We start from the raw sequence: 22,762 nt of genomic DNA on the forward strand, positions 1-22,762 counted from the left end.
TGGTTTTAATCCAAGATTGACACAAATACTGGAGTAACTCAGTGGGTCAGACAGCATCTCCAGAGAAAAGGAATAGATCGGGTAGATGTACAGAGTCTTTTACCCAGAGTAGGAGAATCGAGGACCAGAGGACATAGGTTCAAGGTGCAGGGGAAAAGATTTAATAGGAATCCGAGGGGTAACTTTTTCACACAGAGGGTGGTGAGTGTGTGGAACAAGCTGCCAGAGGAGGTAGTCGAGACTGGGATTATCCCATCATTTAAGAAACATTTGGACAGGTACATGGATAGGACAGGTTTGGAGGGATATGGACCAAGCGCAGGCAAGTGGGACGAGGGTGGCTGGGACATTATTGGCTGGTGTGGGCGAGTTGGGACGAAGGGCCTGTTTCCACACTGTGTTACTCTATGAATAGGTGATGTTTCGGGTCGAGACCCTTCTTCAGACTGAGAGTTGTGGAAAAGGGAAACAAGAGATATAGATGTAGAGAGATCTGAATGAAAAAAAAAGAATGAATGACACAAGTCGTATTGAAATTCTTTGATATCTATTTGTAGATATCGAACAAATGAGAGGCATAGATCGGGTAGACGCACAGAGTGTCTTGCCCAGAGTAGGTGAATTGAGAACCAGACGACATAGGTTTAAGATGAGGGGGGAAAGATTTAATAGGAATCCAAGGGGTAACTTTTTCCACACAGCGGGTGGTTGGTGTATGGAACGAGCTGCCGGAGGAGGTAGTTGGGGCTGGGACTATCCCAACGTTTTGGAAACAACTTGTCCTGGGCCACCCATATTGAAGCCAAGAAAGCACACCCACGCCTCTACTTCCTTAGACGGCTTAGCACGCCCCCGAGAACAATAGACAATAGGTGCAGGAGTAGGCCATTCGTCCCTTCGAGCCAGCACCGCCATTCAATACGATCATGGCTGATCATCCCCAATCAGTACCCCGTTCCTGCCTTTTCCCTATATCCCCTGACTCCACTATCTTTAAGAGCCCTATCTAGCTCTCTCTTGAAAGCATCCAGAGAACCTGCCTCCACCTGAGGCAGAGAATTCCACAGACTCACCACTCTGTATGAAAAAGTGTTTCCTCATCTCCGTTCTAAATGGCTTGCCCCTTATTCTTAAACTGTGGCCCCTGGTTCTGGACTCCCCCAACATCGGGAACATGTTTCCTGCCTCTAGCGTGTCCAAACACTTAATAATCTTATATGTTTCAATAAGATACCCTCTCATCCTTCTAAACTCCAGAGTGTACAAGCCCAGCTGCTCCATTCTCTCAGCATATGTCAGTCCCGCCTCAGAGAAAACCCACGCAGGTCACGGGGAGAGAACGTACAAACTCCGTACAGACAGCGCCCGTGATCGGGATGGAACCCGGCGCTGTGAGGCTGCGACTCAACCGCTATGCCACCGTGCCGGCCGAACTGTAGGTTCCAGTGACAGGCACTGCGTTTCAAACAGACCAGCCCTCTAGGTTCATCACAGGAAATGGGTGTAGCTGTTACAAATGCGCCCGAGTCACACACGTCACCTCTGACGACCATGAAGTTTAAGCTCCCCACCCTGGAAAGCAAACTGCTTCTTATAAACCTAGAAACAAGGAACTGCAGATGCTGGTTTAAATCAAAAACAAAAACAAAATGCTGGAGCAACATCTCTGGAGAGAAGGAAATTCATTAATTCAATAGACAATAGGTGGAGGAGTAGGCCATTCGGCCCTTCGAGCCAGCACCGCCATTTAATGTGATCATGGCTGATTATCCCCAATCAGTACCCCGTTCCTGCCTTCTCCCCATATCCCCTGACTCCGCTATCTTTAAGAGCGCTATCTGACTCTCTCCAGAGAACGGGCCTCCACCGCCCTCTGATGCAGAGAATTCCACAGACTCACAACTCTCTGTGAGAAAAAGTGTTTCCTCATTAAACACAGTCAGATAAACCAAAGATAAACACAGCATGCTGGAGTAACTCAGCAGGACAGGCAGCATCGGGTGACGTTTCTGATCGAGACTGAACAAGGGTATCGACCCGAAACGTCGCCCATTCCTTCTCTCCAGAGATGCTGCCCGTCCCGCTGAGTTACTCCAGCTTTTTGGGTCCATCTTGGATTTAGTTTTTAAGATACACCATGGAAACAGGCCCTTCGACCCACCAAGTCCATGCCAACCATCGACCGCCCGTTCCCACTAGTTCTGTTATCCCGCTTTCTCATTCAGTCCCTACACACACTAGCGGGCAAATTACAGAGGGCCGATTAACCTACAATCCCGCTCGTCTAAAGAGATGTGGGAGGAATCCGGAGCACCTGGAGGAAACCCACGAGGTTACAGAGAGAGAACAATAGACAATAAGTGCAGGAGTAGGCCATTCGGCCCTTCGAGCCAGCAGCGCCATTCACTGTGATCCCCAATAAGTACCCCGTTCCTGCCTTCTCCCCATATCACCTGACTATCTTTAAGAGCCCTATCTAGCTCTCTCTTGAAAGCATCCAGAGAACCGGCCTCCGCCGCCCTCTGAGGCAGAGAAATCACTGCACTGCACTCCACTGCCTTCTGAGGCAGAGAACGTGCAACCCCCACACTGACAGCACAGATAATCAGGATCGAACCCGGGTCTCTGCTGCTGCAAGGCAGCAACTCTACCGCTGAGCCACCCATAGCATGGATAGAACGCGGTTTCCTCCCACACCCCAGAGACGTACAGGTTGGTAGGTTAATTGGCTTGGTAAGATTGTAAATTGTCCGTTGTGTGTGTGTATGTGTGTGTGTGTGTGTGTGTGTGTGTGTGTGTGTGTGTGTGTGTGTGTGTGTGTGTGTGTGTGTGTATACGATAGTGTTAGTGTGTGGGGATCGCTGGTTGGTGCGGACTCGGTGGGCTGAAGGGCCTGTTTCCGCGCTGCATTTCTAAACTAAACTAAATCACACTAAACAGAAATACAGTCAAGCCACACAATAGTACAACAGTCACAGAGTGATACAGCGTGGAAACAGGCCCTTCCACCCAACTTGCCCACACCAACATGTCCCATCTACACTAGTCCCACCTGCCTGAATTTTGCCCATATCCTTCTAGTGTTGTTTATTGTCATGTTCACCGAGGTACAGTAAAAAACTTTTAATTTCAGTCAGCGGAAAGGCTATACATGATTACGATCAAGCTGTCGACAGTGTACAGATACAGGATAATGGGAATAACGTTTACTGCAAGATCAAGTCCCTCACAAGACAGTTTTACAACCACCTCTCTAACTGCTCCCCAGATCTAACTTTCTTCTGCAGTTGTATAGGGCTCTGGTGAGACCACATCTAGAGTATTGTGTACAGTTTTGGTCTCCTAATTTGAGGAAGGGGACATCCTTGTGATTGAGGCAGTGCAGCGTAGGTTCACGAGATTGATCCCTGGGATGGCGGGACTGTCATATGAGAAAAGATTTAAAAGACTAGGCTTGTATTCACTGGAGTTTAAAAGGATGAAGGGGTATCTTATAGAAACATAAAATTATGAAAGGACTGGACAAGCTAGATGCAGGAAAAATGTTCCCAATGTTGGGCGAGTCCAGAACCAGGGGCCACAGTCTTAGAATAAAGGGGAGGCCGTTTAAGACTGAGGTGAGAAAAAACATTCTCACCCAGAGAGTTGTGAATTTATGGAATTCCCTGCCACAGAGGGCAGTGGAGGCCAAATCACTGGATGGATTTAAGAGAGAGTTAGATAGAGCTCTAGGGGTTAGTGGAGTCAAGGGATATGGGGAGAAGGCAGGCACGGGTTACTGATTGGGGACGATCAGCCATGATCACAATGAATGGCGGTGCTGGCTCGAAGGGCCGAATGGCCTCCTCCTGCACCTATTTTCTATGTTTCTGTGATTTCCCCCTTCCCTCCAACTCTAGGACCGCATCCTAACCCAGACCCGATACCACAGCCACATTTGCTTCCTCGGGACTTGCCTGTGCCTTCATCTTGTACCTCATGGCTTCCAGCCCCAGTTCCCTGCCTCCCAGTTCGGACCCAACCTGGATTATCGATTCCCTGGCTATCCGCCGCCATACAAGAGTCTGAAGAAGGGTTTCGGCCCGAAACGTTGCCTATTTCCTTCGCTCCATAGATGCTGCTGCACCCGCTGAGTTTCTCCAGCACTTTTGTCTACCTTCAAGTACAATAATGTCCGATTAAAGATAGTCCGCGGGTCTCCAATGAGGATGATAGTAGTTCAGGACCGCTCTCTGGTTGTGGTGGGATGGTTCAGTTGCCTGATAACAGCTGGGAAGAAACTGTCCCTAATCTGGAGGTGTGCGTTTTCACACTTCTGTACCTCTTGCTTGATGGGAGAGGGGAGAAGAGGGAGTGGCCAGGGGTGAGACTAGTCCTTGATTATGCTGCTGGCCTTGCCGAGGCAGCGTGAGGTGTAGATGGAGTCAATGGAAGGGAGGTTGGTTTGTGTGATGGTCTGGGCTGCGTCCACAATTCGCTGCAATTTCCTATGGGTTTGGATGGAGCTGTTCCCAAACAAGTTGGCACTCCTCCAGATTCAGGGACAGTTTCTTCCCTGTTATTATCAGGTAACTGAACCATCCTTTCAACACAAGAGCCGTTCCATGTTATCATTTACTTCATTGGAGACTGTCGGACTATCTCTAATTGGACTTTACCTTGCACTAAAAGTTATTCCCTTTATCATGTACTTCTACACTGGAGTCACCAACTTTCTCACTCCCAAATAAGGGACAAAAGGTCAAAATACGGGACAAATTCCCGACGGCAATTCGTTGACCGACTCGGCCGTGGCTGGGTGAATGATGAGTTGGCCCCGGGTGCTGGACTGCACACCAAGCCCAGCCGGCGGGCCCAGTTGAGGAGTTTTGGCCCGGGGGCCGCGCGACGTCGCGCGCCCCATCCAACTCATGAACCGATGATCGGCCGTGAGAAGGAGGGGAGGTGGTGGTGGTGTCGGCGGTAATCGAAGGTCCGAAGATCGGACAGCTGGCCGGGCTGCCGACCGACCGACGGGGCCACGGGCGAGGCGCTGCTGCTGCTGCTGCTGCTGCACTCCATGGGCTGCACTACGTCGGGACGGGTGAGGCGGGGGCCAGACGCGGCGCTCCGACCCAGACAGTCCCCTCGACCCGAGTAGTAGCGGTCAAATACGGGACAAGGGCGGTCCCGTACGGGACAAACCAATTTAGCCCAATATACGGGATGTCCCGGGTAATACGGGACAGTTGGCAACCCTAGTCTACACTGTGTGGATCTCTGCCACAGAAGATAGTTGAGGCCAGTTCATTGGCTATATTTAAGAGGGAGTTAGATGTGGCCCTTGTGGCTAAAGGGATCAGGGGGTATGGAGAGAAGGCAGGTACAGGATACTGAGTTGGATGATCAGCCATGATCATATTGAATGGCGGTACAGGCTCGAAGGGCCGAATGGCCTACTCCTGCACCTATTTTCTATGTTTCTATGGATGGCTCGATCGTAATCATGTCTTGTTTTCAGCTGACTAGATAGCACGCAACAAAAGCTTTTCACTGTACCTCGGTACACGTGAAAATTAACAAAAGACTAAACCTATGTTGAGGGATATTGAATTGAGGATAAGTATGGTATTTTATTTGCCACAGGTACTAAGGTACAGTGAAATTCATTTCATTTAAATTCCATTCAGTATAAGTATCAATAGACAATAGGTACAGGAGTAGGCCATTCGGCACTTCGAGCCAGCACCGCCATTCAATGTGATCATGGCTGATCATCCCCAATCAGTACCCTGTTCCTGCCTTCTCCCATGACTCCGCTATCTTTAAGAGCCCTATCTAGCTCTCTCTTGAAATCGCTACACATAAGCACTTAGATACATCTTAGTTAAGCGTCTCAGACACAGTACAAACGTATAGCAACAGTACGTTGAGACGGGGTACAGAGTCGCCAGTTTGTGGCCATTTTCAAGTCCCACTTGTTGTAAGAGCAGGGTTCTTGACCTGACCATGAAGGCCCGTTGTCATGGCGACGTTGCAGGGTCGGCCTGGCCAAGCGTAGCTGCAGCAGTAATTGTGCCGGAAGGAACTGCAGATGCTGGTGCAAATCAAAGATAGGCACAAAATGCCGGAGTAACTAACTGCCTTTCATCTTCAATCATCAGGCCTGTTCCCGCTGAGTTACTCCAGCATTTTGCGTCTATCTGCGATAGGTCATTGTTGACTGATAAATTATTTTTCATTTTCTACGCTGGAACACGGGTGATGACGCAGTCAGCTCCCTCCGCCAGCATCAGAGGTAAAATAAATCACACACGGCAAGATGCCTCACAGAGGCGATTGCTTTTCCATAGTTACAGCACTGCCGAGTTCACTGCTGGTGAGTCAGGACCTGCAGAGTGACGTGCGGGATGGAACTGCAGGTGCTGGTTTACACTGAAGACAAGACACAAAAGGCTGGAGTAACTCAGCGGGACAGGCAGCATCTCTGGAGTACCCATCAGTCTGAAGAAGGGTCTCGACCCGAAACGTCACCCGTTCCTTCCCTCCAGAGATGCTGCTCGTCCTGCTGAGTTACTCCAGCATTTTGTGTCTACCTCCAGAGAGAAGGAATGGGTGAAGTTTCGGGTCGAGACCCTTCTTCAGACTGAGAGTCAGGGGAGAGGGAGACGAGAGATATGTGGAAGGGCAAGGTGTGAAAAGGAGTGATCAAAGGGGACGAAGGTCAAGGAAGGTAATTGCTAGCTCGGGGAAGGCGACACCGAAGTGTACAGAGATAACATTTAACCAGGGGTAAAGGGCCTGTCCCACTTTCCCTAGTCATTCACGAATTCTTCCGAGTTTTCAAACTCGGGGCATCAGGTAAGTCGGGACGTTTTTTCAGCATAGCGAAAAATGTCCACAAGTAAACAAAATAGCCCCGAGTACCTACAGCTGGCATAACGAGCCACTACGATATATCCGTTAACTCCTACGGCCTCCTACGGACTCGTTACGAACATCCTGCGATTTTGAAAACTCGGGAGGATTTGTGAATTACTCGGGAAAGTGGGACAGGCCCTTGAGTCAGACTGGTCGCAGAACTGGGACGGGAGAGTCTAGCACTAGAGGTGATAGCCTCAGAATTAAAGGATGTTCCTTTAGGAAGGGGACGAGGAGGAATTTTTTTTTACTCAGAGGGTGGTGAATCTGTGGAATTCTTTGCCTCAGAAGGCTGTGGAGGCCAAGTCAATGGATATTTTTAAGGCTGTGATAGACAGATTCTAGATTAGAACGGGTGTCAGGGGTTTGTGGCTAAGGGGATCAGAGGGTATGGAGAGAAGGCAGGTACGGGATACTGAGTTGGATGATCAGCCATGATCATATTGAATGGCGGTGCAGGCTCGAAGGGCCGAATGGCCTACTCCTGCACCTAATTTCTATGTTTCTATGTTATGGGGAGAAGGCAGGAGAATGGGGTTAGGAAGGGGAGATAGATCAGCCGCGATTGAATGGTGGAGTAGACTTGATGGGCCGAATGGCCTAATTCCACTCCCATCACTTCTGGGGGGGGGGGGGGGGGGAGGGAGGGGGGGGGTGGGGGGGGGAAGGCAAGGGTTACTAGGAGTTAGAGAAGTTCATAGCGAGTGAGTGTGTTGTTGGCATTGCTGTGTTTGTTACCATTGCTAGGAGGATGCTTGACATTCCGTGGCTCTGATGTAAGGAGTCCCAGTACTATTAAATCAATATTTGTGGTTACTTGACGCTGGACCCAGATTGCAAGGAGAACCAGAGGCGTGATCGCCAACACAGATGTGTCTCACATTTTTTGCTTGGGCAGCTTACAACCAAATATTGATTTCTCTCATTTCGAGTAACCCCCGGACTCCCTCTCACTCCCCCCCCCCCCCCCCCCCTTTCCCGCCCCCCTTCCTCCGGCCCCCTCTTCTTCTCCCCCCCCCCCCTCTCCTTCTTCTTCTCCCCCCCTCTTCCCCTCCTTCTTCCCCCCCTCCCCCTCTTTTCCCCCCCTCCCCCATCTTTCCTCCTACCCCCCTCCCCCTCCCCCCACCCCGGTCGTCCTGCCGGTTCCACTGTTCGCATCCTTATTTGTGTTTAGAGACCCAGCACAGAAAACGGGCCCTTCGGCCCATCAAGTCCGCGCTGACCCCAGCGATCCCCGCACAGTATCATTATCCTACACACACACACACACACACAACAGGGTCAGTTTTACACTTCTACCAAGCCAATTAACCTACAAACCTGTACGTCTTTGGAGGGTGAGAGGAAACCGAAGATCTCGGAGAAAACCCACGCAGATCACGGGGAGAACGCACAAAGTCCGTACCGACAGCGCCCATAGTCGGGATCGAACCCGGGTCTCTGCCGCTGCAAGGCAGCAACTCTACCGCTGCGCCACCATGACAATACAGAAACACACCGAGTCTCAATTACCTCCAGCAGGTTGTTGAGGCAGGGACTATCGCAACATTTAAGAACCATTTAGACAGGTACATGGATAGGACAGGTATGGAGGCTTCTGGGCCAAACGCAGGCAGGTGGGACTGGTGTAGATGGGCACGTTGGCCGGTGCGGGTAAGTTGGGCCGAAGGGCCTGTTCCCACACTGTATGACTCTGACTACTGCCCTCTTGCTGACATTCAATGCTTGGCCATGCCAGAATTATTCTCCTTACTGAGATGCTTAAGCAATAACAGAAGTTGTGAATAACCCCGACACTGACCTTTGAAAGCAGCCGACACGAGCCAACTAACTGGAGGTCAGGGGTTAAAACCATTTCCCGTAAAGCAACTTTCTAGGAATTTAGTTTCTTCCCGCATCATAGACTTGCCGATAACCCTCTCCCATCAAGAACCAGTCTAACCTCCGGTCACTCCCTCTTCTCCCCCTCTCCCATCAGGCAAGAGGTACGGAAGTGTGAAAACGCACACCTCCAGATTCAGAAGGTAGACAAACATGCTGGAGAAACTCAGCGGGTGAGGCAGCATCTCTGGAGCGAAGGAAATAGGTGACATTTCGGGTCGAGGCCCTTCTTCAGACTGAATCCTCCAGAATCAGGGACAGTTTCTTCCCAGTTGTTGTCAGGCAACAAAGCTGGGTGGCAGTGTGAACTGTGAGGAGGATGCTATGAGAATGCAGGGTGACTTGGACAGGTTAGGGGAGTGGGCAAATGCATGGCAGATGAAGTTTAATGCGGAAAAATGTGAGGTTATCCACTTTGGTAGCAAAAACAGGAAGGCAGATTACTATCTAAATGGCGTCAAGTTGGGAAAAGGGGAGGTACAACGGGATCTGGGGGTCCTTGTACATCAGTCTATGAAAGTAAGCATGCAGGTACAGCAGGCAGTGAAGAAAGCGAATGGCATGTAGGAACAGAGGAATCGAATATAGGAACAAAGAGGTCCTTCTGCAGTTGTACAGGGCCCTAGTGAGACCACACCTGTAGTATTGTGTGCAGTTTTGGTCCCCTAATTTGAGGAAGGATATTCTTGCTATTGAGGGAGTGCAGCGTAGGCTTACAAAGTTAATTTTCGGGATGGCGGGACTGTCATATGCTGTCAATGGAACAGCTGGGCTTGTACACTCTGGAGTTTAGAAGGATAAGAGTGGTTCTCATTGAAACATATAAGATTGTTAAGGTTTTTGACACACTAGAGGCAGAAAACATGTTCCCGATGTTGGGGGAATCCAGAACCATGGTCCACAGTTTAAGAATAAGTAGTAAGCCATTTAGAACGGAGATGAGGAAACACTTTTTCTCACAGAGAGTGGTGAGTCTGTGGAATTCTCTGCCTCAGAGGGTGGTGGAGGCAGGTTCTCTAGATGCTTTCAAGAGAGAGCTAGATAGGGCTCTTAAAAATAGCAGAGGCAGGGGATATGGGGAGAAGGCAGGAACGGGGTACTGATTGGGGATGATCAGCCATGATCACATTGAATGGCGGTGCTGGCTTGAAGGGCCAAATGGCCTACTCCTGCACCTATTGTCTATTGTCGAACTCCGTACAGACAGCACCCGTAGTCGGGATCGAACCAGGGTCTCTGGCGCCGTGAGGCAGCAGCTCTACCTCTGCGCCACCGTGGGTGGGACCCTTAGAGTCCACCAGTTCCAGGAGCAGAATTAGGCCATTCGGCCCATCGAGTCCACTCCACCATTCTATCATGTCTGATCCATCTTTCACTCTCCACCCCAGTCTCCTGCCTTCTCCCCGTAACCCCTGACACCCGGTATTAATCAAAGATCTGCGAGTCATAGACGCAGAGTGATACAGCATGGAAACAGGCCCTTTGGTCTAAATTGCCCACGCTGTCCAAGATGCCCCATCTACACTAGTCCCACCTGCCCACATTAGGCCCAGAGGGCAGTGGAGGCCGGTTCTCTGAATGCTTCCAAGAGAGAGTTAGATTGAGCTCTTGAAGATAGCAGAATCAAGGGATACGGGGAGAAGGCAGGAACGGGGTACTGATTGGGGATGATCACATTGTATGGCGGTGCTGGCTCGAAGGGCCGAATGGCCTACTCCTGCACCTATTGTCTATTGAAGGATTAAAGTCCTAGCCGACCCAATCTAGATCAACATGCCCGCGCCAGCCAACATGGCCTCATCTAGACTAGGCTCACCTGCCTACGTTTGCCCCATATCTCTCTAATATTTGCATAAAACACACTGTTGGAGAAACTCAGCGGGTCGGGCAGCATCCGTGGAGAAAAAGGATAGGTGACATTTCGGGTCAGGACCCGAAATACATGATACAGATACATGATAAGGGAATAATGTTTAGTGCAAGGTAAAGCCAGAAAAGTCCGATCAAAGATAGTACAAGGGTCTCCAGTGAGGTAGATCGTAGTTCAGCGCTGCTCTCTAGTTGGTGGTAGGATGGTTCAGTTGCAATAGACAATAGGTGCAGGAGTAGGCCATTCGGCCCTATGTGATCAGCACCCCGTTCCTGCCTTCTCCCCATATCCCCTGACTCCGCTATTTTTAAGAGCCCTATCTACCCCAAACCCCCGGTCCATGTCAACTCCCATCCCATAACCTCCACGAACTCATTTAAGTTTCTGGGCACCTATATCTGCAATAATCTAAAATGGCACATCAATGCAGACCACATCATCAAGAAAGGACAACAACGCCTATACTTCCTCAGACAGCTCAAAAAGTTCAGAGTCCACAAACACCTCCTGGTCCGTTTCTATCAATCCATCATTGAAAGCATCATCACCTCCTCAATCACTGTCTGGTACGGAAACACTGGCAGTCACTCACTACACAGAATACAGTGCATTGTCTCCAAGGCCTCCAGGACCATCAACTCCCCCCTCCCCTCAATCCATTCCATTTACCTCTAACGTACCTCAAAACGGGCAATACAGATCATCTCGGACCCCTCCCATCCAGCAAACCACCTATTCCAGTCTCTCCCTTCAGGGAGGCGCCTCAGGTCACTTGCTACAAAATCCACCCGCTTTAAAAACAGCTTCTTCCCCTCAGCAATAAGAACACTCAATTCCCTCCAATAACAGTCAATATTAAGGACTTTTGATGTATACAGTGTCTTGTCTATGGTCTTTGTCTGTTCTTTTGCACTATGTATTGTTGGTGAGATTTGTGATTTGTGATGTGGTATGGATGCACTTTATTACTGTGATCTGTGTTGTTATTAGTGTTAATGTGACTAAAGCAGTGTACCATCATGTACTGAACCCAAATACCACCAACCCTGGTCGTGTGGCAAATAAAGATTCTATCTTCTATCTAGCTCTCTCTTGAAAGCATCCAGAGAACCGGCCTCCACCGCCCTCTGAGGCAGAGAATTCCACAGACTTACAACTCTCTGTAAGAAAAAGTGTTTCCTCGTCTACGTTCTAAATGGCTTACTCCTTATTCTTAAACTGTGGCCCCTGGTTCTGGACTCCCCCAACATCGGGAACATGTTTCGTGCCTCTAGCGTGTCCAAGCCCTTAACAATCTTTGTACGTTTGTACGTTCTCCCCGTGACCTGCGGGGTTTTCTCTGAGATCGTCGGTTCCCCCCCCACACTCCACAGACGTGCAGGTTTGCAGGTTAATTGGCTTGGTGTAAATCAGACTGTACTTAGACAGAGGCTTGATAATGGAGCACTGTATGGTGTTTGGGTTTTGCTAATATTTACTTTCAAGGAGGCTTCTGCCCATGGAGTTTGGACAGTCTGGCAACTGGAACACAGTACAGTTTGCACATTCGCCCCGTGACCGCGTGGGATTCCTCTGGTATAGTTTTCAATAGGGCGTGAAGGGACCCACGTTCGATCCTGACTACGGGTGCGGTCTGTACAGAGTTTGCACGTTCTTCCCGTGACCTGCGTGGGTTTTCTCCGAGATATTCGGTTTCCTCCCACACTCCAAAGACGTACAGGTTTGTAGGTCAATTGGCTTGGTGTACGTGTAAAAATGTACCCTGGTGCGCGTGTGGGGTAGTATTATTATAGGTGGTCGGCGCGGACTCGCCGAATGGCCCGTTTCCGCGCTGTATCTCTAGACTAAACAAAACAATCTCTGGAGAAAAGTAATAGGTGATATTCCAACTTGATAACTTCTTTCCTACATAATATTCTGCTGCTAAAACTTATGAACATATTAGGCAGAGGTGTGAAGTGGGGGAATAGACACAAAAATAGACAATAGACAATAGGTGCAGGAGTAGACCATTTGGCCCTTCGAGCCAGCACCGCCATTCAATGTGATCATCCCCAATCAGTACCCCGTTCCTGCCTTCTCCCCATACCCCCTGACTCCGCTATCTTTAAGAGCCCTATCTAGCTCTCTCCTGAAAGTGTCCAGAGAACCGGCCTCCACCGCCCTCTGACTTGGTAAAGGTGGGAGAAAATTGGCTTGGTAAATGTAAAAGTTGTCCCCAGTTGGCGTAGGATGGTGTTAATGTGCGGGGTTTGCTGGTCGGCGCGGACCCGGTGGGCCGGAGAGCCCGTTTCTACACTGTTTCTCTAAACTAAACGAAGAAGGAGGGGGCAACCAGGGTGAGAGTTGGTGGTGGGAGTGACCGAGCCCAGGGCTCTTTGTTGGATCGCATCAATGGCCACAGACATGTGACGGACTGTGTGGGCTCGCGGGACAAAGGCTGGACTCGAGAATAGGGAAACGCAGACAATGAGCGCATTATAACTCTCCCACGTCAACATTTCCTACATTGAAGGGAGATTTAAAAAAAACTTGGGCGGAGGAAAGAAAAAAGAAAATTGCCACAAACTTCACCTCTCCCACTTTAAAGTTATGGAGTCATGGAGTGATACAACGTGGAAACAGGCCCTTCAGTACAACTTGCCCACACCAACCAACAGGTCCTACACCAGTCCCACCTGCCCGTATATCCCTCTAAACTTGTCCCATCTATGTACCTGTCTAAACGTTGCGATAGTCCCTGCCACAACTACCTCCTCCGGCAGCTCGTTCCATACACCCACCACCCTTAGTGTAAAAAAAAGTTGCCCATCAAGTTCCTATTAAATGTTCCCCCCCCCCCCCCCCCCCACCATAAACCTATGTCCTCGATTCCCCTACTCTGGGCAAGAGACTCTGTGCGTCTACCCAATATATTCCTCTCATGATTTTGTATACCTCTAGAAGATCACCCCTCATCCTCCTCCGCTCCAAGGAATAGAGACCCAGCCTGCTCAACCTCTCCCTATAGCTCACACCCATGAGGTCTAGTCTCTCTATGCCCTCTAGCCTTTGATACCCTGGGGATACAGGTTTTGACCGTCTCTCTTGCCAATTTCAAGGGTCCCGACGCGAAACTGTGTATGTTCCCCAGAGATGCTGCCTGACCCGCTGAGTTACTCCAGCACTCTGTGAAACGTCACCTATCCATGTTCCCCAGAGATGCTGCCTGACCCGCTGAGTTACTCCAGCACTCTGTGAAACGTCACCTATCCATGTTCCCCAGAGATGCTGCCTGACCCGCTGAGTTACTCCAGCACTCTGTGAAACGTCACCTATCCATGTTCCCCAGAGATGCTGCCTGACCCGCTGAGTTACTCCAGCACTCTGTGAAACGTCACCTATCCGTTCCCCAGAGATGCTGCCTGACCCGCTGAGTTACTCCAGCACGCTGTGAAACATCACCTATCCATGTTCCCCAGACATGCTGCCTGACCCGCTGAGTTACTCCAGCACTCAGCCAGTTTCCCCTCAGCCAGAGCCCTGTTTCAATGGGATTAGGAGGGAGAGATAGATCAGCCATGATTGAATGGTGGAGTAGACTTCAAGGGCCGAATGGCTTAATTCTACTCCTAGCATTTATGAATATATAACACTACCACATCAACATTTCCTACACTATTGTCTTCGTTATTAAAATTTAACCAAAAAACAGGCACGCCTCTGGAAGGAAAAGTAGGGATTTAATGTTTATTTGGGCAAAATAGAGACCACACATGCAGCTAAACACTCATGACCAGAAAAGGACACAGAGTGCTGGAGTTAAGGGCCTGTCCCACTTCGTGATTTTTTTAGGCAACTGCCGGTGACTGTCATAGACGCAGGTCACCGAAAAACGGGCAACAACGTACGACAGCACCTACGTCAGGAGAAATCAAGCTCCGGTCATTGGTGTCAAACCCAACCAGAAAGAACGCCGCTACTATTTGCCCGACTGAGGAGACTACGCCCGGCGACCACCGGCGAACATGTGGCGACAAACTAGTCGCCTGTAGTTGCCTAAAATAAATCACCTATGTGGGTCAGGCCCATAAGGGAATCGAGGCCCAGAGGACAGAGGTTTAAGGTGAAGGGGAAAAGATTTAACAGGAATCTGAGGGGTAACTTTTTCCCCCCCACACTTCTGGCACCCTCACTCCCCCCCCCCCCCCCCCCCCCCCACTCTCTCTCCATCCCTCCCCCAGAATTGATGGGAGTGGAATTAGGCCATTCGGCCCATCAAGTCTACTCCGCCATTCAATCCGCTGTTGGTATAGGATGGCGTTAATGTGAAGGGATCCGCTGATCTATCTCTCCCTCCTAACCCCATTCTCCTGCCAGAGGAGGTAGTTGAGGCAGGGACTATCCCAACGTTTAAGAGACAATGAGACATATACATGGATAGGACAGGTTTGGAGGAATATGGGCCAAACGCAGGCAGGTGGGACGTGCAGATGGGATAGTCACCCTTTAGTGCAAGGTAAATCCAGTAAAGCCCAATCGAAGATAGTCCGAGGGTCTCCAATGAAATAGATAGTAGTTCAGGACTGCTCTCTAGTAGGATGCTTTCTGGTAGGATGCTTCATTTGCCTGATAACAGCTCCATGGTAGGTATGTAGGTAACAACCTACAAAATTCTGGAGTAACTCAGCTGGACAGGCAGCATCTCTGGAGAGAAGGAATGGGCGACGTTTCGGGTCGAAACCCTTCTTCAGTATGAAGAAACGTCAAGACCCTTCTACAGTATGAAGAAGGGTCTTGACCGGAAATGTCACCTATTCCTTTTCTCCAGAGATGCTGTCTGACCCGCTGAGTTACTCCAGCGTTTCGTACCCAGCTGTGGTAAATGTGATGGTTTAACTTTAGCCGCTGGCTTACTTGTTGGGTTAATTCACCCGTTTGTGTTGCACAGCCCTCGAACGCTCAGCTTGTGGTTGGATACGTGCAGTAACTTGTCCTTGACACAGAGGAGGTCTGATAACTTAGACAATCCCCGCAAACAACACCAGCTCTGGTCTACACGCCTGGATTAAGGCATTCACTCAGATGACAGCCAGGCACTACGAGACAGGGCCACTGGTGACCCGTGACTATGTTTTGTTTAGTTTAGAGATACAGCGCGGAAACAGGCTCATCGGCTCAGCGAGTCCACACTTCTGGTACACTTGCCTGAGGTGAGAGGGTGAAAAAGGGAGTGAGACTGGTCCTTGATTATGCTGCTGGCCTTGCCGGGGTAGCATGAGGTGTAGATGGAAGGGAGGTTGGTTTGTGTGATGGTCTGGGCTGCGTCCACAACATGGGAGTCCCTTCAACGAACTGTACATCGCACGGAACTGCCCATCCGCCTCCACCATTATTGTATTTCACAAGAAGCACAAAGTCTCTTGCCCAGAGTAGGTGAAGCGAGGTCCAGAGTTTGGTGTAGTTTAGTTATAGAGATACAGCGCGGAAACAGGCCCTTTGGCCCAGCGAGTCCGGGCCGACCAGCGATCCCCGCACACTAACGCCATCCTATACCAACTGAGGACAATTTTTACATTTTCCAAACCAATTAACGTACAAACCTGTACGTCTTTGGAGTGTGGGAGGAAACCAAAGATCTCGGGGGGAAAACTCACGCAGGTCACGGGGAGAGCGTACAAACTCCATACAGACAGCAACCGTAGTCGGGATCGAACCCGGGTCTCCGGCGCTGCATTCGCTGTAAGGCAGTAACTCTACCGCTGCGCCACCATGACCGCCCATTTTGAACACCTCTATAAGATCAACCACTCACCCTCCTATTTAAAAGGCTTTTAGATAGGAAGCAAAGATACACAGAGATCAGAGGAGTATGGATTACGTGCAGGCAAAGAAGATTTGTTTCTCTTGGCATCATGTCCGGTTCGGACATCGTGGTGTACAGGGAACTGGTCCTGTGTTGGAACGTTCTGCGTTCTATGACAGAAAGGGGAAAGCATTCTGTTCCTTTGCCAAGTAAAAACAAAAGTTAAACCCCTGTCCCACGGTACGAATTCATTCCAAGAGTTATCCCGAGTTTGCCCTGATTCGATCTCGGAGATTTACGGTAATGGCCACTCGACGGTACTCGGGGCTCTCGTGGACATTTTTCATCGTGTTGAAAAATCTTCACGAGTCTTCCCGTGCTTATCTGCCGTTAGTGAGTCTTCCCGAGTACCTGCCGTTAGCGCTAAGAGACGTCCCCGAGCTCCGACGTACATTTTCCGTGCTACGTTCATTTTCCGTGCTTACCACGAGTTTGATTTTTTTTCAAACTCGGGAGAGCTCTTGGAATGAACTCGTACCGTGGGACAGGGCTATTAATACGAGGCGAGATCGGTGGCCCAGATAACGAGCCAGAGCCCAAGTGAGTAGATAGACGCCTGTCAAGACACTGTGCACGGTTGCGCAGCGGTAGAGTTTCTGCCCCACAGCGCCTGAGACCCCGGTTCGATCCCGACTACGGGTGCTGTCTGTATATAGAGTTTGTACGTTCACCCCATGCGACCTGCGCGGGTTTCCTCCGAGATCTTCCCTTTCCACCCACACTCCAAAGACGTACAGGTTTGTAGGTTAATCGGTATGAATTGTAAATCGTCCCGAGTGTGTGTCGGCTGGTGTAAAGGGGTGATCGCTGGTCGGATCGGACTAGGTGGGCTGAAGGGCCTGTTTCCGCGCTGTATCTCTAAACTAGACTTAAGACTGCAAGACAGGCGCATGGAACGTTTTTGCTTTTGGCCACGTGTTGGGCTGTCAGACAGTGCTGAAGATGAGAGAGTGAATTCACAGGAGTTTTACAACAAGCCACACACACACACTGCCATGAACTCAGCTGAACGGATCAGCCTTATCTGTGTAGGAAGGAAGTGCAGATGCTGGTTTAAACTGAAGGTAGACACAAAATGCTGGAGTAACTCACCGGGACAGGCAGCATCCCTGGAGAGAAGGGAGGGGTGACGTCTCGTGTCTCGACTCAAAACGTCACCCATTCCTTCTCTCCAGAGATGCTGCCTGACCTGCTGAGTTACTCCAGCTTTTTGTGTCTACCTCCGATCGACCTTATCTCTGCTTCCAGCTTAAGGAAGCGTCAGGGGTTACGGGGAGAAGACAAGGGGATTGGGATATGAGGGAGAGATAGATCAGCCATGATTGAATGGCAGAGTAGACTTGATGGGCCGAATGGCCTAATTCTGCTCCTATCACTTATTTAACCTTATGAGGCGCTCCTCATAAAGCCCTGCTACATTAGAGTTATACAGCATGGAAACAGGCCCTTCAGCCCAACTATTCCACAGACTGGATAGCACGCAACAAAAGCTTTTCACTGTACCTCAGTACGCGTGACAATTCAAATAACTGAATAAACTTAATTTTGTAAATAAAAACTGTTTATAATCATACAGCGAGGAAACAGGCCCTTCGGCCCAACTTGCCCACACTGACCAACATGTCCTATCTACACTAGTCCCACCTACCCATATCCCTCTAAACCTGTCTTATCCATGCACCTGTCCAAATGTTTTTTTAAACACTGCGATAGTGCCTGCCTCAACTACCTCCTCCGGCAGCTAGTTCCATACACACACCACCCTTTGTGTAAAACTTTACTGGACTTTAGACTTTACGAGCCTTTAACTTGCACTAAACGTTATTCACCTTATCATGTATCTGTACACTGTGGACGGCTCGATTGTAATCATGTATTGTCTTTCCGCCGACTGGTTAGCACGCAACAAAAGCTTTTCACCGTAACTCTTTACACAATAACCTAAACGTTAAAAATGTTGCCCCTCAGGTTCCTATTTAATCACCCCCCCCCCCCCCCCCCCCCTCCCCCCCTATAGAGTGGATGTGGACAGGATGTTTCCACTGGTGGGAGAGTCTAGAACCAGAGGTCACAGCTGCAGAATTAAAGGGCGCTCTTTTAGAAAGGAGGTGAGGAGGAACCTCTTTAGTAAGAGGATTGTCAATCTGTGGAACTCATTGCCACAGAGGGCTGTGGAGGCCAAGTCAGTGGATATTTGTAAGGCAGAGATAGACAAGTTCTTGATTAGAACGGGTGTCAAGGGAGAAGGCAGGAAAATGGGATTAGGAGGCAGAGATAAGCCATGATTGAATGGCAGAGTGGACCCGATGGGCCGAATGGCCTAATTCTATTCCAATAACTTGTGAGCTTGTGACTCTGTGCATTTACCCGAGTCCTGGCAACATCCTCGTACACCTTCCCTGCACCTCCTGATACTTTTACGCTAATTCCCGCCACAACCTCTCCTCTCAAGGGGCCAACTGGAACCAACTCGTGCTCAGATACAGCTTCTGAAGCGACATAGAGCTTAGTTTTTGCGGTTTTAAGGGCCTGTCCCACTTGGCCGTCAATTGCGCCTCATTTACGCGTTACATGTAAATTAGGTCGACGTGTCGTGGGGTGCGCCTACACTGCGCGTGGTGAGGCGTGGAATCGTATGCGGTGGCGCGCGGCGCTCCAGGATTTAGCACAGGAACAAATTCCTCGCCCGCCGCCTGCGTGACGTATCACGTACGCACGCTGACGCGTTGGGTACGCACACTGGCTCATTGGCGTCTTACGCTGGTGTCCCGACGTCTCACGTGTATCGCGTCCTCGCGCCAACGTCCTGCCGCGTGTCGCAGGGTATTCTAATGATGTCACACGCACCAGACGGCTGTGCTGATGCGTGATTTGCGCGCGACATTGTGCATCGCAACGCGTCGACCTATTTTACATATGACGCATAAATGAGAAGCAAATGACGGCCAAGTGGGACAGGCCCTTTAGTTTTAGAGATACAGTCCTTCGGCCCAACGAGTCCATGCCGACCATCGATCTCCCGTTCACACGAGTGCCAGAGGCCCGGGTTCGATCCTGACTACCGGTGCTGCCTGTACGGAGTTTGCACGTTCTGCCCAGAGTTTTCTCCGGGTGCTCCGGTTTCCTCCCACACTCCAAAGGCGTTCATAAGATCATGTAATAGGAGCAGAATTAGGCCACTCGGCCCATCAAGTCTACTCCGCCGTTCAATCATGGCTGATCTATCTCTCCCTCCTAACCCCATTCTCCTGCCTTCTCCCCGTAACCCCTGACAAACGTACAGGTTTGCAGGTTAATTGGCTTCAGTAAAATTGTAAAAGTTGCCCCTTGTGCGTGTGGGATAGTGTAGTGCGCGGGGGTCGCTGGTCGGCGCGGACCCAGTAGGCCGAAGGGCCCGTTTCCGCGCTGTATCTCTAAACTAAACTAAATTAAGTAACGAGAGGAAGTAACAAACTGACAACGTTGCACAATTCTGTGCATGTGGTCTGATATTCAAAGCTATGGCCTGCCCCTAACCCGGCAATCTCTCAAGGCAGAGACAGATGCATCGTTGCAGAAACAATTAAAAAACTGCAGATGCTGGTTTACAAACAGAAAAGAACACAGAGTGCTGGAGTAACTCAGCGGGTCAGGCAGCATCTCTGGAGAACACGGATAGGTGACGTTTCACAGAGTGCTGGAGTAACTCAGCGGGTCAGGCAGCATCTCTGGAGAACACGGATAGGTGACGTTTCACAGAGTGCTGGAGTAACTCAGCGGGTCAGGCAGCAGTTCTCGGAGCACAATTAGGCCATTCGGCCTATCAAGTCTACTCCACCATTCAATCATGGCTGATCTATCTATCCCTCCTAACCCCATTCTCCTGCCTTCTCCCCGTAACCTCTGACACCCGCACTAATCAAGAATCTGTCAATCTCCATCAATAAAATATCCACTGACTTTGCCTCCACAGCCGTCTGTGGCAATGAATTAAACAGATTCACCACCTTCTGACTAAAGAAATTCCTCCTTGTCTCCTTTCCAAAGGCACGTCCTTTGACCAGAGGCTGTGACCTCTGGTCCTAGACTCTCCCACTAGTGGAAACATCCTCGCCACATCCACTCTATCCAGGCCTTTCACTATTCGGCATTTCTGGAGAACATGCATCTCAATGTGTAGAAATGTGGACACCATGAACAAATGTTGAAGTAACTCACGGTCAGGCAGCATAGAAACTTAGAAAAATAGGTGCAGGAGTAGGCCATCCGACCCTTCGAGCCAGCACCGGCATTCAATGTGATCATAGCTGATCATCCACTATCAGTATCCCGTTCCTGCTTTCTCCCCATATCCCTTGATTCCTTTAGCCCTAAGAGCCACATCTAACTCTCTCTTGAAAACACCCAGTGAATTGGCCTCCACTGCCTTCTGTGACAGAGGATTCCACAGAATCACAACTCTCTGGGTGAAAAAGTTTTTCCTCATCTACTCTCTGGGTGAAAAAGTTTTTCCTCATCTCTGGAGAAATGCACTGAGACCCACTATGTCACTCCAGTTTGTAACTGGTGGAGTATCTTGTAGTACTCAAAGTACTCCAGCACTTTGTGTCTATAAGCAGTGATTTTGTGGTATTCAAAGTACTCCAGCACTGTGCAGTACCCAAAGTACTCCATCATTTTGTAGTACTTAAAGTACTTCAGCACTTTGTGACTAAACGTGGGGGAGCATTTTGTAATACTCAATGCAGTCCAGAACGTTTTAGTACTCAAAGTAGTCCAGCACTTTGTAATACTCAATAGTCCAGCACTCAATGTACTCACTTTGTCATACTCAAAGTACTCCAGCACTTTTGACTAAACGTGGGGGTATTTTTTTAATACTCAAAGCAGTCCAGCACTTTGTAATACTGAATATAGTCCAGCACTTTGTAACTTCAAAGTACTCCAGCACTTTGTGAGTAAACGTGGGGGAGTATTTTGTAATACTCAATGTAGTCCAGCACTTTCTAGTACTTCAAAGTAGTCCAGCATTGTTGTAATATTCGAAGTACTTCAACACGTTGTGTCTTATTAACGTTAGTTGAAAGTGGGGAAGAGAGTTCTGTCTGAACGCAAAAATTCACACACAGCAAGCCTTGCAACTTTCAATCAACAATACAATACTACTCCCTTTGCAGAGAGCGCTGTGCAACTTTCCACACACACACAGCAAAATGAAAGTAAGCATATAACAGTCCGTCTTACCTTACGCTTCATTTTGGGACCGTTTTCTAAACCTCCCAGGCGTCCACACTAACGTTAAAGTTGCAAGACCCTCATGGGGGTTAGAGACAATCAGAAGGATCCCAGTTAGTCCAAGATCACAGCGAGAGGGAGAGAGAAAGAGTGGAGAGGTCTTTGCAAGGCAGAGTTCCCTGCACTATGTGGTTAGTTTCCTCAGTCGCTTGCCTCTCCCTCTCTCTCCACTCCCCTTACACCGCGGGTGAGCCGGGCTCATTTGCACATCCCCTCTTCATTGGCTCAGAAGCTCAAAGTCCACACACACACACACACTAAAGGTGGTGCCTCAAACTCACCCCCACCACTCACCACCAAAAATAAAATTATATTTAACAAGAGGCTTTGTGGAAGAAACATCTTTTTTTTCTGGAGAGAGAGAGAGAGAGAGAGAGAGAGAGAGAGAGAAGGGAATGCTTCTCAGATGAGGCAGAAATACCCCTCATCAACAATATAAAATGCCAGCGATGTCAAAAGGAAATCTTGGTCGGGTGGCCTAGCAACCGTGAAAAAGCCTCTCCTAAAATGGATTCCGTTCACCTCATGCTCCCCCCCCCCCCACAAAGACACAAAACCCTTTCTGTTTACTGTCTTTTCTATTGACCATTCTCGCTGACATCTTTCTTTCTTTCGTTCAGCTTTTCTTTTGTTCCTTGTGAATTCAAAGGATCTTTTGACGTGCCGACTGCAACCACGGGGAGGTTAAGCTGTGGTGGACTGCATCAAGACATTGTGGCCGTCAATCCAAGCTGTACACACACTCACACACGCACACACAAACATATATATATATATATATATGTATCCCTCCCCCACCCAAGACAGCACCAGCTTCTCGTTTTCACCCAACAAACAGCTAACAATGGCCTGTTTCCTTTCTCATCGTTACTTTTTTGCATATCTTTCATTCATTGTTCTTTATCTTTCTACATCACCGTCTATATCTCTCGTTTTCATCTCCCCCGACTCTCAGTCTGAAGAAGGGTCTCGACCCGAAACGTCACCCATTC

At 49.5% G+C, this 22,762-nt stretch overlaps 1 protein-coding gene across 1 annotated transcript in view; it reads right to left on the bottom strand.

Annotated features, from left to right (window-relative positions):
- The window catches only part of nedd9 (neural precursor cell expressed, developmentally down-regulated 9), an 83,882-nt gene extending 61,726 nt beyond the window's left edge, over positions 1 to 22,156 (bottom strand). The window contains exon 1 of the mRNA XM_033014479.1: positions 21,720 to 22,156. Within this exon, the coding sequence (XP_032870370.1) occupies positions 21,720 to 21,731 (12 nt within the window). The 5' untranslated portion in view covers positions 21,732 to 22,156. The remainder of the gene's footprint in view (positions 1 to 21,719) is intronic.
- Positions 22,157 to 22,762: the final 606 nt, after the last annotated feature.

The sequence above is a fragment of the Amblyraja radiata genome, chromosome 2 (assembly GCF_010909765.2).
Source record: "Amblyraja radiata isolate CabotCenter1 chromosome 2, sAmbRad1.1.pri, whole genome shotgun sequence".
NCBI classification, from domain to species: Eukaryota; Metazoa; Chordata; class Chondrichthyes; order Rajiformes; family Rajidae; genus Amblyraja; species Amblyraja radiata.